The following is a 19,647-nucleotide window of genomic DNA, read 5'->3' as shown; positions in this document are numbered from 1 at the left end:
AAACAATCTGTATGACGGCACCTCACGCGCAAAACAATTTCCTTGCAGTAATCGCAACAAAGAGGTTTTCTAAAGTTACCTCAAAAACTTGATACAGGTTTCTACCCTCGAAAACACATCTCTATTTCATATAAAAATAACCTCCCCCTATTACATCGTTCTGGCTTGGCCTTATATAATAGCTGCAAAAGCTAACTAGCTTGGGAAACAAGCATCGCATCCTACCATCCATCTCACGTACAAGATAGATAGATAAAAAAAAGGTACCTTCTAAAACTAGGACTCTAAAATTATCTATTAGATTACTTGTCTTATAGTTTGACAAGTTAATCCCTATATTAACATGGACTGTTTATTGGTCTGTTTGTGATGGACCCCATCCCAAGGCACACAAGGATAGAGTTCTCCACAACACAAGCCTCCTGCAAATTCTTTTTATCTCTTCAGGTGGGCGTGGCATGTCAAAGTAGTAACCTGCAGCGACATCTCCTTTAATTCCAACTGAATAAAATTCCTGTACTTGCAACCTTGTACAAGCAGCCAGCAAATCCTCCATATTAACCATGCATGCTTCGTTTCTTCTATCTCCAAAAAAACTGGAATCTTTACATGCATTAGTAGCATGCAAACCACGCTCTCCAAAATATACGTACGTGCATGCACTTTCTCCTGGAACTACGTAGAATTTCTTATCCTCTTTCATCCGTTCTGGCTTGACCCGTGTAGCATGCTTCATAGGAATAACAAGTAATTTTTGTTCATTATCGTAGCTTGGCCTTGGGCGCTCTGGTGTATGCGTAGCATATGTTTGGACAACACCGACTTCAAGCGAAACAACAACGACCTCAGTATTTATATTACACGGGGTCATATCACACCATCTGCAGTTTCACCTCGTCTCCAAATTACTGGGCTTCCACAGCTGACGTGTCTGTTAGGCACAGTAGTAGCAGTTTCGGGGGACACCAGTTTGTTAGGCCAACTCCACCGCGCGACCCTATCCTGTCCGCTCCCGTCCGTTTGGGATAAAAGGGACAAAGAGACGGCGCAGCGCGCGGGTGCAAACGGACTTTTGTCCGCTTTGTGTCCGCTTTCGATCCATCACCGGCCCAAGTTTGCGCCGGTTTTGGGGTGAAACGGACAGCGCGCGGACGGGCGGGACGCGCGCACTTGTCCCCCCTAGCCCGCCTGTCGGTGGGAGAAACCAAACCCACCCACGCCCATTTGGCCCATTTCCCCCTAACCCTCCCACGTCCATCCCGCCGCCCCCTCTCTCCCCCGTCCATGGCCGACGCCTCGCCGAGTTCAGGTGGCCTGGCCGTCGACCCGCCCGCAAAGGTGAAGAAGAAGGCGCCAAGGAAGCCGCGGTCGGAGTGCACGCCGGAGGAGATCGCCAAGTTGGACGCGGAATCGGCGAAGAGGAGGGAACGGTGAGCGGTCGTCAAGGTCAATGCCGCCGCGGCCAAGTACGCCGCCCAGCGCGATGAGCTGGACGCCGCGCGGCGCAAGGCCGCAGCCGACGAGAAGGAGGACCTCGTCAACAAAGCGCACGCCATCTTCATGCTTGGCATGGGCCGTCCGGCCGGGTTCCCTGGAGCGGTCGTCGGCCCGGCGAGCACAGGCTCGTCGGTCGCCCGGCCTACGCACTGCCAGTCGCTGACCTCGGGCACCGCGCCCATGTCGCCCGGCTTTCCTCCGCCAAGGCACGACGACCATACCCGTTTCTCGGGGTCGCCGGACGTGGGCTTGTTCGCGCCGTCGACACCGCGCCCCGCGGCCGTCCCAGTACGTGCCCGATGAAGAGGCCGACGACCGTGCTGACTATGACCATGGTGACTCGTGGCATGAAGACGATGACATCTATGTCGAAGGTGATGGTGATGAAGAAGAAGGCAATGACGTTGATATTAGTGGCGAGCCATTGTTCATCGACGAGCTCACCCAAAGAGCGGAAGCACAAAAGAAAAGGAAAAGCATTCGCATGGGTTCATACACACAAGATGAGGACAAGTTGATTGGTAAAGCTTGGATGGAGATTAGCCAAGATCCGAGGACCGGCGCGCAACAAAAGGGCATTGTTTTTTGGACGAGAGTCCACAAAACATTCAATGAAAGGAAGATGTTCGAGCCCTAACAAATTACAAGCAACCGTGGTATCGGCTCGATTAAAAAGAGATGGTTGTTCATCCAACAAGAGTGCAACAAGTATCAAGCCGCATTTGAGAGCGTTCAAGCATGGCCTGTGAGTGGTCTCGGCGTTGGGGACACGGTATGCTCTCGTCTTCCTAGCCCTTTCCTTGCTATGGCCATGAGACTTCGGCCTTGTATATGTTTGCATGTTCACTTCTTGTTGATCATGTGTTGTAGGCATTTCAATCTTTGGAGGCATTCAAGGCCCGGCACAATGACAAGCCATTCACTCTGACGCATTGTTGGACGCTCATCAACAATTGCCCTAAGTTCAAGGACCAATACTGTGAACTACAAAGGAAGAGAGGACTGAAGACGGCCAAGTTCGCCGGAGGTGGAGATGGCGAGGCGTTGAAGAGGCCGAGGGGCAAGACCAACTCCAAGGTTGATGACATACGTGATGCCGCATCCATGGCATTGCATGACACTTTGCATGGCACGATGTCTCAAAAGGATGTGGGGGACGAGAAGAAGCGGCACAGCAAGGACGAGCAAATGAAGCAATACCTAGACCTTCAAAGAAAGAAGCTTGAGATGGAGGAGGCGGCCCGGCAAAGGCAGCTCGACATGGAAGAGGCCGCCCGGCAAAGGCAGCTCGACATCGAGGCCGACAACGTCAAGGCCAGGCAGAGGCAGCTCGACATCGAGGCCACGAATGCCGCCACCAAAGCGAAGGAGGTGGCCCTTGCGATCATGAGCGTGGACTTGTTGAAGATGAGCGACAAGACAAGGGCCTGATTCGAGGCCAAGTAGAAGGAGATGCTCGACGCCGAAGGCCTGAACTAGGTCGTCCGATCGGCGTGGCCGTTGTTTTTGGAGGCTGGCATGGGTGCCGCCCGCCTGCTGGGCCGCTGGCAGTGTGCCGGCGAGAAAACATTCATTTTGGAGGCCGGCTGTGTTGCCGACCGCTGGCTGTGTTGTCGGCGAGGACAACTATTCATTTTGGAGGCTGACTGTGTTGCCGGCCGCTGGCGATGGACGTGTTGGTCGCTGGTTTTGTTGCCGGCGTGATGAACTAAGGCCGTGAACTAGGGCTTGGCATTTGAAACATTGATCTTTTTTTAAAATAGACGCGGACAGGATGGGGCAAACGGATGCGGCCGCGTGCTGGACGCACGGCCACCGCATCCCAGGACACGTCCGGACACGACCCTAAATTCCTACCCAAACGGACAGAATCCGGACAAAACGACCTTAAATCCCTACCCAAACGGACAGAATCCGGACAAAACGGACGTCCGTTTAGGGTCGCAGGATGAAGTTGGCCTTACAACATTTCAGTAGCTAGACTAGATGGCGTGTGCGTGTGTTTTGCGAATGAGACTATATGATGGTTAGATGTTCTTTTTATGCATCTGTGCGTGGAAAGAGTATGCCAAGCTAATCTGAATGATTGTCTGCAACCAAGACACACCTCATGCTCATCAGCGCCTCGGGCAACTCGTGTCGTCTGATCGAACAGACATGCCTTGCGTGATCACTTGACCTGACCATGCGACTCTGCGAGGTGAGGAGTGTTTCTCCGCCACCGGACGACACACGTCCCATGCGTCGTCGCTGATGCACTGCCCAGCTTGGCTGCCTAGTTGGAAGTATCCGCTCCATCCAACTCTAGCTTGCGTGTTCGCACTGACGTGTTACAGAATCTTCCCGGCACATTCCGTTGCACCAGGCAAGTATAGTACCAGTACTCGACGCAACCACGAGGCAACGAACGTGTCAGCGCGACCCGGTGAGATTCCGTCCACATCGACATCGGATACGCAGTTCTCTTCTGACCGGAGACGAGATTCAGATCGGTGGTTTTCCAGATCCATCTCCATAATAAGCACATGGAGCGATCAAACACGACAGTTTGTCCCAGCAGTACTACACGCAACGTGCTGCTGGTACGTCTGGCGACACCGGCAACGTGCAAGGCCTCGACGCGTCGCTGGAACGGGCTTGTGTGCACATTATTGCTTGTGTACGAGCACCATCATGGGTTGCGCCCGGTGATAAACACTTGTGTGTGTACCATCTGAACTCGAGCAACGACCCACAAGGACAGCGCAAAAGGCACAACACAACATACAGAATACACTTTCAACCCAACAGACGGATCACGGAGTGCCAAAATATATCTGAAATACGGATCTAAAAGGTTTTTCAGGGCGACCTAATAATATGGGCAGGCACCAGATGCCGGCGATTCTCGTCCCTCGCCATGACAAGTGGCAGAGGAACAAGGCCAAAATTAACATGACAAAGGCATTTACACAAACCGGGTACGAGGAACCCATATCTGTACCGATACAACTCGTACCTCCAGAGCAGCTGCCACCATGGTTTCGGTGGCCTATTGTACAGTTCATGACACTATTATCTTCTTCCATGTTTTCTGATGGTATCTACTATTTGCGGATATTCAAGTTGAATGCAGTATCTGCAGATCAAATCAAGAGTAGTTTGAGCATCAAGGAATCGCCGTTAATCTGCACTGCTGCAGATGAGAGCCCAAAAAATGAAAAGTGTAGACATACAAGGGAGCGGCATACTTAGAAGAGCAACGTCAAGTAGAAAATAATCCACCCCGCCATGGAGAACACTGCAAAAATGTGCACCCAGAACAAGATCGCGGCTGATTCTTTCCCGCACCCTCTGAGGTTTGCAACAGCACCTGCAAACAGAAGGATCTTTATTATCAGATTCCATAGTGTGGTTTGCTAACATGCAGCACACTAACCCACTGTCTTGCAGATCTCAACTAACATGATGACCTCACACACACTGCCCCACTGTCTTGCAGATCTCAACTAACAACGCATTATTGGAGTATTTTAAGGTTTATTAAACATGAACACATGATAGTTGAGTGATAAGCAGCGAGCCTTATTTTCTCAACAAACAAAGCATTATTGGAGTTTTAAAGGTTTAAACATTATGGTAAGTGATAAGCAGTGGTCCCTTATTTTCTCATACCTGAGAGCACTGATGTGGGCATGGAATGCTGCAGTAGTAGGACAAACTTGAACATTTTGTCATCTTTGGGAATGAAACCAAGCTTATCAACTAGCATTACGATGCCAACCCCAGCAATTGGAACCAAGATCAACCGTGCAAAAATAATAGCAACGGTGGTCCGCACACCAAGTCTCTTACTCCCTTCACCAGGACCTGATGAATAAACCAGGGCTAGTGTTAAGATCTGGAGAAACGCATCTCCTCGCCATACAATGGCAATGGTTCGGGTGATGTCAGTATAATACAATTTCACAACAGTTTCAAAGGAAAATAGATTCTTACCATCAACAAGATTACCCCCCACAGCAAGCAAAATGCATGGAATCATAGCTTCCCTGAAAATGTGGCATATTTTAGACAATAGAAGTCATCATGTGTAATTTAAGTTCTGTAGTTTAATTGGTGCAAGGTCCGTGTATATTTGAAAAGAAATCCGAAAGCAGGATGCAAATACCCAAGAATGAGGCAGCTGTCTGTGAAGAAGAATAGAGGTGCATCATCCGTGAATATCAAACCCTTCAAGAATGGAACAACACCGATTCCAATTGCAAAGACCTGTTCCATAGTGTAAAATTAGATTCCAAGGCACAAAATACAGATATATTTTTCTGTAATAATTACTAATAGAATACACTCCCATCAATACATACAGAGGCAATAATTGGTGGCTGAAGAAGTTGCTTGTCTTTTAGGAATTTCACCACACATCTAACACAGCTTAATATCTGTAACAACAGAACACAATTATTCACATTGCAATATAACTGTATCAAATTGAATAAGAAAAGACCAAAGTGTATTAAACTACGAATCACTGCTAGTATTTTTTTTACCTTTGATCCTAGAGAAGTAGAGCCTTTTTGATTCCCCTCGAGAGCTAACAAAGGCTCATCCTCGGGTACAGTACTAGTGTGAGTGCCTGTTGGATATTTACCAAGTTCAGGCATCGCGTTTTCTTCAGATGCCAGAACCGGAAGCTTCTCCTCTTCACCATCAAAGGTCTCTCCAGGTGGTGGAGAAAGCATCTTGAACACATATGTGTAAACAATAATCGCACCAACCTGCATCAAGTGAAGAATTCATTCAGCACATGATCTCAGAACAGTTATTCATATTCCTGATATAAATGCTGAGCTTTTATCTTTATATCACAAAGTAGTCATCCTGACTTCTAAGTAAAACACTGAACACATGCACCTCCCGAAAAGAAAATGCACATACCCATTGACCAAATGAGATATACGCGTTTCCATCCTGGCTGCATTTTTCAGAGTCACCAAAAGGATTGGATGGGTCCCGACATAGTGCTGCAATGAGAACCAGAGGTATATTTCCAATGTTCCCTGTGTCAGAAAAAATAAACGGTCAGATGCGTATCAGATAGAAGAATCACAAATGAAATGCAACTTTTTCAAAAAGAGGAAAACAAACACCTATTCCAATGTGAATAACAGTAAACTTGAAGTACGGATAAGGAGGTCGGATGATAGACGCCACCACAAAGCCAATCAAGGAGCCAGACACGGCGCCTACAACAATATTTACTGGAATATACCACCTACAAAATACAAAAAAAGGAGAGAAAATGTCAAATAGGAAGAAAGCAATCACGGCAGAGTTACTGCCAACGGAAAAGGCTAAAACAGCGAAAAAAGGACTGTATGGACTCAAAGATAAAGTTCACACAATTCTAACGAGATGAATATTGACAGCAACAATACTCTAATTAAATGAATGCGCTGAAATAGTTTCTCTACTGATTTCCATATTCCAGTATATATATTACTAGAAAGAAGTACTGCCATTAAACTAGTCCAGGAAAGCTTGTTTCGATTCCATTCTAACCCTTAAAACTCAACTAGAACCAATTAACCCACCAACATGCGTTTCCTTCACTCTTCGATGGTACCCTTTTTTGCATTTATTTTGAGAAACGCGGAGTCGCGTGAGCTAATTTGTCGTACTCGGAAGCTCATGACTAAAATTTGTCGCTAATTTGTCGTACTCGGAAGCTCATGACTAAAATTTGTCGCTAGTTTGTCGTACTCGGAAGCTCATGACTAAAATTTGTCGCTAATTTGTCGTACTCGGAAGCTCATGACTAAAATTTGTCGCTAATTTGTCGTACTTGGAAGCTCATGACTAAAATTTGTCGCTAATTTGTCGTACTCAGAAGCTCATGACTAAAATTTGTCAGGATATTCGATAATAGTAAATCACTGTGATATTTTGACTTATAATCTAATAATAGTAACAGCATTACGGTCAGTAGCTCACACGACAAAACTGAGTTACTAAACTGCTGAACAAAGAAAGTAAGGAGCGTCATCGAAATACAATCCTTACCACTGCACCAACTTCTCGAGCGTGATTGCGCTGCCCAGTTGGGAAAATATAAGGCAAGGAAGTAGAAGCGAGAACACAAGCTGCACCAAACAGTCAAAATATGTAAGCACTATGATGATGGAGTAGCTAACACCTTCCTAGTCTGTATAACACCACCCAGCTACCATTCTTCGAGGTCACTATATGTCTAGTAGCTATGCATTTATCACAAAAGAAAGGAGAGGACAGACAAGGAAAAGCTCACCCCGTTGAGAAGCTTGCGGCCGTTGGGCTGGAGGATGTTGACGTACTTGGTGGCCATGAGGAAGCCCATGAAGCAGACGGTGAAGACCTTGGCGATGGGCAGCACGGCGTACTTGAGCATGGAGAGCACCGACGTGTCCGTGGAGCCTCCCTGCGCCGCCGTCACCAGCGCCTCCATCAGCGACCTCCTCTCCATCATGGCCTCGCCCAGATTGACTTGAGCCGAGCCCTCCTTTTCCCCTTCCCTCGCAGTTGCAGCCCTCACGGCTCACGAGCAGGACCCACTCGATTCTTCTGCCATTAAAGAAGGGCTTACTTATATAGACGGCAAAATATAGAGGCGACAGCAGGAAAATCGCAGGACTGCTTTCGACGCCGGCCGCGCCAAAGATGGCCCAGCTGGCACAACGCCGTGCCGGACCAACCACCTTCCGGTTCGCGCAAAACCGCGCAGCACACGGCGGCTGATGCGTGGGGGGAAGGACCTCGAATCGAACCGAATCGTGGGGGGAAAACCAGATTCCAAACGGCTGGACGGCTGCGGATGACGGCACCGATTCCCGAGCGCGTGGGTGGCTGTCGCCGCCGAATTCGGCCCGCCGGGGGATCCGGTTCCGCTACTGTGGCGTGAGCATCCCCGCCGGCCCCGCCCGATTCGTCACGCCACGGCCAACCCGCCCAACGGAAAACCACTCCCCCCCCGCCCAAAATACACCCCACACGAAAACCACTTGGGCTCAAAGCTCTGACGCAACTCCCGAGCTAAAAATCCCAAATCAGCACTGGAAACCGCGCGAATAGTCCAATGCGCGCGACCATGGTCCACGGCGGCGTCCGCCCGCAAGCAGATGGTCGAAACGAGGCGAAAATCAGCGGGAGAACTCACCAGGAAACCGGGGAGGCGATGCGCGCGCGGAGGGGAGGGAGGCGAGCCGCCGGCGGGAGGGGAATCCTGCGACCACCAAACCCCGTCTGCCGCAGGGTTGGAGCCGGATTAATAAGGCAGGCAGGGGCGGAGAGTGTGATTAAGGTGGGGTGGAATAGCGGGGCGCTGTTTGATTCGCAGCGGACTCTTGGGAGACTTGGGAGGGAGGGAGGGATGAATCTGGCCGCGGTCTCTCTTTCGCCGGGTGAGAGGAGAAACGACGAGACGGGACGAGTGTTGGGGGGTTGGGGCGTAGGTGGGGCCTTTTTTTCTCGCTTCGGACGGGCCTGCTTTTTATATCCTCTTTTGGCTCGGCTGGGGTCCGTGGCGGAGGGGCTGCGGCTGCGGCAGCGAAGCCACAATCAATCGCGAGGAGCGACACACAGTCCGTACGCCGTCTATCCGGCTGCTCCACTTGGCGATGTTGCCACCGGTCACCGGGCCAGGTGGGCGCTCTCAATAATTGTCCATGGTTTTTTTTTTGTGTGTGTTATTTGTTTCTTTTTTCTTTTGCTCATGTGTGCTTGGGAATGTATCTCGGGATTTTTTTTTCTCCCTTCGAAATTCACCTCTTGCATCAGGTAAGAACTAAGAACACGTTGAGGACCGAACACGTTGAACACGTTAAGGCTTCTAGTCGATCTTGGTGTCCTGGATCGGAAGGTCGAGATGCCAACTTGCTTTTAAGATGTTCTATTTATCATGCGGCGCCTTGACATTTGAATAGTCATGTGCATAAAACAAAGCAAATTTGGAGTTTGGGACCAACAACATATGTTTGCTAGGGTGTGTCATTGGTTCCATACCCAAATTATATGTCTTACTCATTGTCCGTGTTATTCAACTCAGACTTGGAGATTTGTTGAGATGTAGGAGTCAAGGAAGATGTGGATTCTTGCACGAAGAGAGATGAAGTCATGAGGAAACGTTGTATAAAGATTGAGAAGAGGTTGGAAATAGGGAAGACTAGGAAACTAGATGACATATGTGATGAGGAATCTTATGTGACAGTTTTTCTTGGTGCTTTTATATCCTTTTTTGAAGTCCGTAGCTAAGGCGTCACGACAAAGGAAAAGTGGCCAAGAGTGGCGCTCCGCACAAATGTGATTTGGTGGCACTACTCACTTGGTCGTCGCGAACAGGGTGGACACTTGATAATGTATTAATGTGACGAGGAAAGTTATGTGAATGTTTTTCTCGGTTTAGATAGGTCAATGTTGCATGCATGCGCTTGCTTTTATATCCTCTCTTGAAGTCCGTAGCTGAGGGGTGACGACAAAGGAAAAATGGCAAAGAGCGGCACTCCGTACAACATGATATGGTGGCGCAACTACTCCACTTGGTCACGCTGGCAGGAAAGGATGAATCTGGTCGTAGCCTCCGGAGGAGAAACGACGAGACGGGTCGCTTGGGGCGTATGTGGGACCCTTTTTCCCGGTTCAGACGGGCCGGTCGCGTATGCACGCGCTTACTTTTTATAATTTGGGGTCTGTGGCGGAGGGGCTGCGGCAGCAAAGGCACCATCGCATGGAGTGAAGGACACTCGGTACGCCGTTATCCGAAGGTGCGCCTATCCGGCTACTCCACTTGACGATGTTGCCATAGGTCATCGTGCCAGGTGGACGCTCTCAATAATTGTCCATGTTTTTTTGGTGTTATTTTTTTGCTTGTATTTTTCTTCTTCTTCTTTTTTTGTTTTTTTGCTCATGTGTGCTTGGGAATGTAATTTCTCTCGCACACATCTCGGGAATTTTTTCCCTTTGAAATTCACCTCTTGCGTCACGTAAGAACTAAGAACATATTGAGGACCAAAAACAAAACCCCCAAAACCCGATCCATACTGTATAGCCTCAACCTCTTACAATAAACACACAAAGATTTATCAATTGCAAAACAAACAAAAACTTGAGAGAAACATCTCACGAGAAGTCCAACACATGTTCTCATGTGTGTCTAAAGGGGGATGATGACAAGCACCAGATTGCAGCATTGCTTTGCACCATCACGACAAGCTCCAATTGCCCTGAGCACATGGAACTCAAGGATGATGATAATGCATAACCTTCGTTGTGAGGGTGAGGTGGAAGATGTATCCGAAGCAAGACGATATGTGTATGCTCTTGCTGGAGACCTAAAAGTGGACCTCATTGAAGGGAGGCCTGAGGTGACTGAGAGACGTAACCTATGAAACACGGTTATATCCATAAGGCTTCTAGTCGATCTTGGTGTCCTAGATCGGAAGGTCGAGATGCCAACTTGCTTTTAAAATGTTTTATCATGCAGCGCCTTGACATTTGACTAGTCGGGTGCATGAAACAAAGAAAATTGGGAGTTTGGGACCAACAACATGTGTTTGCTAGGGTGTGTCATTGGCTCCATACCCAAGTTATATATCTTACTCGTTGTCCAAGCCACATTGTCACGCTCATGGTGCTAAGCCGCTAACATAATATGTTATTCAACTAAGACTTGGAGATTTGTTGAGATGTAGGAGTCAAGGAAGATGTGGATGCTCGAAGAGATATGGCGTCATGAGAAAACATTGTACAAAGATTGAGAAGAGGTTGAAACAGGGAAGACTAAGAAACTAGATGACATATGTGATGAGGAAAGTTATGTGACAGTTTTTCTCGGTTCGGATAGGTTGATGGTGCATGCACGTGCTTGCTTTTATATCTTTTCTTGAAGTCCGTAGCTAAGGCGTCACAAAAAAGGAAAAGTGGCCAAGAGTGATGCTCCATACAAACGTGATTTGGTGGCGCAACTACTCACTTGGTCGTCGCGAATGAGATGGACACTCGATAATGTATTAATGTGATGAGGAAAGTTATGTGACTATTTTTCTCGGTTCAGATAGGTCAATGGTGCATGCATGCGCTTGGTTTTATATCCTCTCTTGAAGTCTGTAGCCGAGGGGTCACGATAAAGGAAAAATGGCAAAGAGCGGCACTCCGTACAACATGATCTGGTGGCGCAACTACTCCACTTGGTCACGCTGGGAGGGACGGATGAATCTGGTCATAGCCTCCAGGGGAGAAACAACGAGACGAGACGAGTCGCTAGGGGCATATGTGGGACCTTTTTTCTCGGTTCGGACGGGCCGGTGGCGTATGCACACGCTTACTTTTTATATCTGATACGTCCATTTTGCATCATGCTTTCATATCAATATTTATTGCATTATGGGCTGTTATTACACATTATATCACAATACTTATGCCTATTCTCTCTCATTTTACAAGGTTTACATGAAAAGGGGAAATGCCGGCAGCTAGAATTCTGGGCTGGAAAAGGAGCAAATATTAGAGACCTATTCTGCACAACTCCAAAAGTCCTGAAACTTCGCGGGAGCACGTTTCAGAATATATAAAAAAATTGGGCGAAAGAAGTACCAGAGGGGGGCCCTCTGATGCCCATCTTTGGCTATATGGAGTCTTTCATCGAGGAAAAAATTATAAGGTAGCTCACGGGACAAAACTCCGCCGCCACGAGGCGGAACCTTGGCGGAACCAATCTAGGGCTCTGGCAGAGCTGTTCTGCCGGGGAAACTTCCCTCCGGGAGGGGGAAATCATCATCATCATCACCAACGATCCTCTCATCGGGAGGGGGTCAATCTCCATCAATATCTTCACCAGCACCATCTCATCTCAAACCCTAGTTCATCTCTTGTATCCAATCTTTGTATCAAAACCTCAGATTGGTACTTGTGGGTTGCTACTAGTGTTGATTACTCCTTGTAGTTGATGCTAGTTGGTTTACTTGGTGGAAGATTATATGTTCAGATCCATTATGCATATTAATACCCCTCTGATTATGAACATGAATATGCTTTGTGAGTAGTTACGTTTGTTCCTGAGGACATGGGAGAAGTCTTGCTATAAGTAGTCATGTGAATTTGGTATCGTTCGATATTTTGATGAGATGTATGTTGTCATCCCTCTAGTGGTGTCATGTGAACGTCGACTACATGACACTTCACCATTGTTTGGGTCTAGAGGGAGGCATTGGAAAGTAATAAGTAGATGATGGGTTGCTAGAGTGACAGAAGCTTAAACCCTAGTTTATGAGTTGCTTCGTAAGGGGCTGATTTGGATCCATATGTTTCATGCTATGGTTAGGTTTACCTTAATACTTCTGTTGTAGTTGTGGATGCTTGCAGTAGGGGTTAATCATAAGTGGGATACTTGTACAAGTAAGGACAGTATCCAAGCACCGGTCCACCCACATATCAAATTATCAAAGTACCGAACGCGAATCATATGAACATGATGAAAACTAGCTTGACGATAGTTCCCATGTGTCCTCGGGAGCTCTTTCCTATATATAAGAGTTTTATCCAAGCTTGTCCTTTGATACAAAAAAGATTGGGCCATCTTGCTGCACCTTATTTGCTTTTATTACTTGTTACCCGTTACAAATTACCTTATCACAAAACTATCTATTACCGATAATTTCAGTGCTTGCAGAGAATACCTTGCTGAAAACCGCTTATCATTTCCTTCTGCTCCTCGTTGGGTTCGACACTCTTACTTATCGAAAAGGCTACGATAGATCCCCTACACTTGTGGGTCATCAATATCCTCTTTTGGCTGGGTGATGTCTACTATGCAACCTTCTTCTTGTAGACTCGTGTTGGGCCTCCAAGCGCAGAGTTTTGTAGGACAGTAGCAAATTTCCCTCAAGTGGATGACCTAAGATTTATCAATCCGTGGGAGGCGTAGGATGAAGATGGTATCTCTCAAACAACCCTGCAACCAAATAACAAAGAGTCTCTTGTGTCCCCAACACACCCAATACAATGATAAATTGTATAGGTGCACTAGTTCGGCGAAGATATGGTGATACAAGTGCAATATGGATGGTAGAGATAGGTTTTTGTAATCTAAAAATATAAAAATAGCAAGGTAACTAGTAACAAAAGTGAGCTAATATGGCATTGCAATGCTTGGAAACAAGGCCTAGGGTTCATACTTTCACTAGTGTAAGTTCTCTCAACAATGACAACATAATTAGATCATATAACAAAACCTCAACGTGCAACAAAAAGTCATTCCAAAGTCACTAATAGCGGAGAATAAACGAAGAGATTATTGTAGGGTACGAAACCACCTCAAAGTTATTCTTTCTGATCGATCTATTGAGCTATTCCTATAAGTGTCACAAACAGCCCTAGAGTTCGTACTAAAATAACACTTTAAGACACACATCAACTAAAACCCTAATGTCACCTAGATACTCCAATGTCACCACAAGTATCTGTGGGTTTGACTATACGATATGCATCACACAATCTCAGATTCATCTATTCGAACCAACACAAAGAACTTCAAAGAGTGCCCTAAAGTTTCTACCAGAGAGTCAAGACGAAAACGTGTGCCAACCCCTATGCATAAGTTCACATGGTCACAGAACTCGCAAGTTGATCACCAAAACATACATCAAGTAGATCACGTGAATATCCCATTGTCACCATAAAGAAGCACATGCAAGAAATACATCAAGTGTTCTCAAATCCTTAAAGACTCAATCTGATAATATAACTTCAAAGGGAAAACTCAATTCATTACAAGAAGGTAGAGGGGGAGAAACATCATAAGATCAACTATAATAGCATGGCTCGTGGTACATCAAGATCATGCCACATCAAGAACACGAGAGAGAGAGAGATAACACATAGATACTGGTACATACCCTCATCCCCGAGGGTGAACTACTCCCTCCTCGTCATGGAGATCGCCAGGATGATGAAGATGGCCACCGGTGATGATTTCCCCCTCCAGCAGGGTGCCGGAATAGGGTATCCATTGGTTTTTGGTGGCTACAGAGGCTTGCGGCGGTGGAACTCCCGATCTAGGTTTTTTCCGGGGGTTTCTGTATTTAAAGGAATGTTTGGCGTCAATTTCAAGTCAGGGGGTCCATGAGTCAACCACAAGGATGGAGGGCGCGCCGGGGGGGTAGGGCGTGCCCTCCACCCTTGTGGAGGCCCCTGTGGCTCGTTTGGCCCAACTATTTTGCTTTGTGAGCTTCTTCTGGTCATAAAAAATCACCATAAATTTTCAGCTCAATTGGACTCCGTTTGATATTCCTTTTCTGCGAAACTCAAAAACTGGCACTGGACTCTAGGTTAATAGGTTAGTCCCAAAAATCATATAAAATAGCATATAAATGCATATAAAACATCCTAGATGGATAATACAATAGCATGGAACAATAAAAAGTTATAGATACGTTGGAGACGTATCAATGTCTTGCATGTGCTTATCTGTGGTGAAAATGGGATATTCACATGATCCACTTGAAGTTTCAGGTCAATTGGACTCCGTTTGATTTTCCTTTTCTGCGATACTCTGAAACAAGGGAAAAACAGGAACTGGCACTGGGCTCTGGATTAATAGGTTAGTCCCAAAAATCATATAAAATAGCATATGAATGCATATAAAACATCTAAGATAGATAATATAATAGCATGGAACAATCAAAAATTATAGATACGTTGGAGACGTATCACTGGGGTTCGTGGCGGAGGGGCTGCGGCAGCAAAGGCACCACCACAAGGAGTGACGAACACTCCGTACACCATCATCCGGAGGTGCGCCTATCCGTCTACACCACTTGGCGATGTTGCAACCGATCATCATGCCAGGTGGACGCTCTCAATATGTGTCCATGTTTTGTGGTATTATTTGTTTTGCTTTTACTCTCTCTTTTTTCTTTGCTCGTGTGCCCACGAATGGAATTTCCCTCACACACATCTCGGGTTTGTTTCCTTTGAAATTCACCTATTGCATCAGGTTAGAACACATTGAGGATCTGGTTGTAATTTTATTACCTCTAGTGTTCTTTGTACTGCCATGATGGAAGATGAATAGGTTAAAAGTTTCCCACGTAAAAAAAACTCGCCAAAACCCGATCCATACTGCCTTTTGGACTCAAAATCCAAACCGAGAGAGTGACTTGAATCCACCTTAGAACGAACAATGAAAAAAGCGTCGAGCGGGTACAAGCTCGAGGAGCTAGGAAGGATGGGTCAAATACCTTAGTCTTTCACTCAAAAGCCTGTCATTCGCTACCGGTCAACTATTCTTAATTCCTTGTGTAGTATTAAGCTTCTGCTTCTCAGCCATATCCATCTTTAGCTTCTCTGCCTTTCGTTGCCCAAACTCTGACTCGATCCAGGGTTATACTATATAAACGGCTTCGGCAAGGGGTTTGATTGGTTCTTTGAGCAAAAAGATAAGGTTGGAATACCGGAGTTCTTTCTTTGCTTCCAAGAACATAGATTCCTCAACTTCAACCTCTATAGATAAATGCGCAAAGATTTATAAATTGCAGAAAAAAACTAGAGAACACCACATGATAAGTCGGCCACATGTTGTCACGGGTGTCTCAAGGGGAATGTTGACGAGTACCACATTGCACCACCACGACGAGCTCCAATTGCCCAGGCACATGGAACTCGATGATGTTGATGTTGATGCATAAGCTTTGATATGAGGGCGAGGTGCTAGGTGTGTCCAGAGTAAGCTCGACACGACTCTGCCCTGTTGGGGAACGTAGTATTTCAAAAAAAAATACCAAGATCATGCAAGATCTATCTAGGAGATGCATAGCAACGAGAGGGGAGAATGTGTCTACGTACCCTTGTAGACCGAAAGCGGAAGCGTTTAGTAATGCGGTTCATGTAGTCAAACGTGTTCGCGATTCAACCGATCCTAGCACCGAACGTACGACACCTCCATGTTCAGCACACGTTCAGCAAGATGATGTCCCTCGAGCTCTTGACCCAGTTGAGGACGAGGGAGAGTTTCATCAGCACGATGGCATGCTGGCGGTGATGATGAAGTTACCGGCACAGGGCTTCGCCTAAGCACTACGACGATATGACCGAGGTGTGTAACTTTGGAGGGGGGGCACCACACACGGCTAAGAGAAGACTTGGTGTGCCCCCTCCCATGTATATAAAGGAGGGAGAAAGAGGAGGCTGGCCCAAGGGGGGCGCGCCAGGGGGGAGTCCTACTTGGACTCCCGGTCCAAGTAGGATTTGCCCCCCCCCTTTCCTATTCCAACTAGGAGAAGGAGGGAAGGAGGAAGATGAGAGAAGGAAGGAGGGGGGCGCCGCCCCCACCCCTTGTCCAATTTGGATTGGCAAGGGGGGGCCACCTTCTGGGCGGCCCTCTCTCTTCTCCACTAAGGCCCATGGTAGCCCATTAACCTCGGGGGGGGGGGGGTCCCGGTAACCCCCGGTACTCAGAAACTTATCTGAAACAACCCGAACCATTCTGGTGTCCGAATGTAACCTTTAATATATGAATCTTTACTTCTCGACCATTTCGAGACTCCTCGTCATGTCCGTGATCTCATCCGGAACTCCGAACAAGCTTCGGTCATCAAATCACATAACTCATAATACATATCGTCATCGAACGTTAAGCGTGCGGACCCTACGGGTTCGAGAACTATATAGACATGACCGAGACACATCTATGGTCAATAACCAATAGCAGAACCTGGATGCTCATATTGGCTCCTACATATTCTTCGAAGATCTTTATCGGTCAAACCGCACAACAACATACGTTGTTCCCTTTGTCATCGGTACGTTACTTGCCCGAGATTCGATCGTCGGTATCATCATACCTAGTTCAATCTCGTTACCGGCAAGTCTCTTTACTCATTCCGTAATGCATCATCCTATAACTAACTCATTTGTCACATTGCTTGCAAGGCTTATAGTGATGTGCATTACCGAGAGGGCCCAGAGATACCTCTCCGATACACGGAGTGACAAATCCTAATCTCGATCTATGCCAACTCAACAAACACTATCGGAGACACCTGTAGAGCATATTTATAATCACCCAGTTACGTTGTGAAGTTTGATAGCACACAAGATGTTCCTCCGGTATCCGGGAGTTGCATAATCTCATAGTCAGAGGAACATGTATAAGTCAAGTAGAGGCATACTAGGGACACTCAGTTTTGTCTATGTATTCACACGTGTACTAAGTTTCCGGTTAATACAATTCTAGCATGAATAATAAACATTTATCATGATATAAGGAAATATAAATAACAACTTTATTATTGCCTCTAGGGCATATTTCCTCCAGTCTCCCACTTGCACCAGAGTCAATAATCTAGATTACACAGTAATGATTCTAACACCCATGGAGTCTTGGTGCTGCTCATGGTTTGCTCGTGAGAGAGGGTTAGTCAACGGGCCTGCAACATTCAGATCCGTATGCATCTTGCAAATCTCTGTGTCTCCCTCCTTGACTTGATCGCGGATGGAATTGAAGCGTCTCTTGATGTGTTTGGTTCTATTGTGAAATCTGGATTCCTTCGCCAAGGCAATTGCTCCAGTATTGCCACAAAATATTTTCATTGGACCCGATGCACTAGATATTACAGCTAGATCGGATATGAACTCCTTCATCCAGATTCCTTCATTTGCTGCCTCCGAAGCAGCTATGTACTCTGCTTCACACGTAGATCTCGCCACGATGCTCTGCTTGGAACTGCACCAACTGACAGCTCCACCATTCAATATAAATACGTATCTGGTTTGTGACTTAGAGTCATCCGGATCAGTGTCAAAGCTTGTATCGACGTAACCATTTACGACGAGCTCTTAGTCACCTCCATAAACGAGAAACATATCCTTAGTCCTTTTCAGGTATTTCAGGATGTTCTTGACTGCTGTCCAGTGATCCACTCCTGGATTATTTTGGTACCTCCTTGCTAAACTTATAGCAAGGCACACATCTGGTATGGTACACAACATTGCATACATGATAGAACCTATGGCTGAGGCACAGGGAATGACTTTCATTTTCTCTCTATCTTCTGCAGTGGTCGGGCATTGAGTCTGACTCAACTTCACACCTTGTAACATAGGAAAGAACCCTTTATTTGACTGATCCATTTTTAACTTCTTCAAAACTTTATCAAGGTATGTGCTTTTTGAAAGTACAATTAAGCGTCTTGATCTATCTCTATAGTTCTTGATGCCCAATATGTAAGCAGCTTCAACGAGGTCTTTCGTTGAAAAATTCTTATTCAAGTATCCTTTTATGCTATCTAGAAATTCTGTATTATTTCCAATCAACAATATGGCATCCACATATAATATTAGAAATGCTACAGAGCTCCCGCTCACTTTCTTGTAAATACAGGCTTCTCCAAAAGTCTGTATAAAACCATATGCTTTGATCACACTATCAAAGCGTATATTTCAACTCCGAGAGGCTTGCACCAGTCCATAAATGGATCTCTGGAGCTTGCACACTTTGTTAGCACCTTTTGAATCGGAAAAACCTTCTGGTTGCATCATATACAACTCTTCTTTAAGATATCCATTAAGGAATGCAGTTTTGACATCCATTTGCCAAATTTCATATACAACTCTTCTTTAAGATATCCATTAAGAAAACCTTTTGCAACAAGTCGAGCTTCATAGACAGTAACATTACTATCAGCGCCAGTCTTCTTCTTGAAGATCCATTTATTCTCTATTGCTTGCCGATAATCGGGCAAGTCAACCAAAGTCCACACTTTGTTCTCATACATGGATCCCATCTCAAATTTCATGGTCTCAAGCCATTTCACGGAATCTGGGCTCATCATCGCTTCCTCATAGTTCGTAGGTTCGTCATGGTCAAGTAACATGACCTCCACAACAGGATTACTGTACCACTCTGGTGCGGATCTTACTTTGATTGACCTACGAGGTTCAGTAGTAACTTGATCCGAAGTTTCATGATCATCATCATTAGCTTCCTCACTAATTGGTGTAGGAATCACTGGAACTGATTTCTGTGATGAACTACTTTCCAATAAGGGAGCAGGTACAATTACCTCATCAAGTTCTACTTTCCTCCCACTCACTTCTTTCAAGAGAAACTCCTTCTCTAGAAAGGATCCATTCTTAGCAACGAAT

At 46.3% G+C, this 19,647-nt stretch overlaps 1 protein-coding gene across 3 annotated transcripts; it reads right to left on the bottom strand.

Annotated features, from left to right (window-relative positions):
* Nucleotides 1–4,297: 4,297 nt before the first annotated feature.
* On the bottom strand, nt 4,298–8,959 carry LOC125531260 (protein PIN-LIKES 6). 3 transcript variants are annotated; one of them, XM_048695674.2, is made up of 12 exons: nt 8,669–8,959; nt 7,784–8,073; nt 7,540–7,619; nt 6,627–6,751; nt 6,415–6,536; nt 6,027–6,254; nt 5,844–5,918; nt 5,648–5,748; nt 5,476–5,528; nt 5,152–5,346; nt 4,713–4,849; nt 4,298–4,615 (listed from the first exon to the last, which is right to left on the bottom strand). In XM_048695674.2, exons 2-11 carry the CDS (start codon nt 7,979–7,981, stop codon nt 4,728–4,730), a joined length of 1,299 nt encoding a protein of 432 aa, XP_048551631.1. In that variant the 5' UTR covers nt 7,982–8,073; nt 8,669–8,959; the 3' UTR covers nt 4,298–4,615; nt 4,713–4,727. The 3 variants fall into 3 exon arrangements, with proteins under 3 accessions (XP_048551631.1, XP_048551628.1, XP_048551630.1); XM_048695671.2 differs by having other exon boundaries at nt 7,784–8,076; nt 8,669–8,958; XM_048695673.2 differs by having other exon boundaries at nt 4,728–4,849; nt 7,784–8,076; nt 8,669–8,958.
* Between the last annotated feature and the right edge of the window lie 10,688 nt (nt 8,960–19,647).

The sequence above is a fragment of the Triticum urartu genome, chromosome 3A (genome assembly GCF_056163025.1).
Source record: "Triticum urartu cultivar PI428250 chromosome 3A, HENAU_Tu73, whole genome shotgun sequence".
Classification (NCBI taxonomy): Eukaryota; Viridiplantae; Streptophyta; class Magnoliopsida; order Poales; family Poaceae; genus Triticum; species Triticum urartu.
The sequence above is the reverse complement of the archived record's forward strand: the minus strand, read 5'-3'. Positions and strand labels throughout refer to the sequence as shown.

What these genes read in the sequence shown, in the direction of transcription:
- LOC125531260 (XM_048695674.2), bottom strand. Translation starts at nt 7,981, where the DNA reads ATGATGGAGAGGAGGTCGCTGATGGAGGCGCTGGTGACGGCGGCGCAG. An exon ending in GCCGCAAGCTTCTCAACGGG is followed by an intron (nt 7,620 to 7,783) that starts GTGAGCTTTTCC and finishes TGTTTGGTGCAG; the next exon opens with CTTGTGTTCTCGCTTCTACT. An exon ending in CTACTTCTCTAGGATCAAAG is followed by an intron (nt 5,919 to 6,026) that starts GTAAAAAAAATA and finishes CTGTTGTTACAG; the next exon opens with ATATTAAGCTGTGTTAGATG.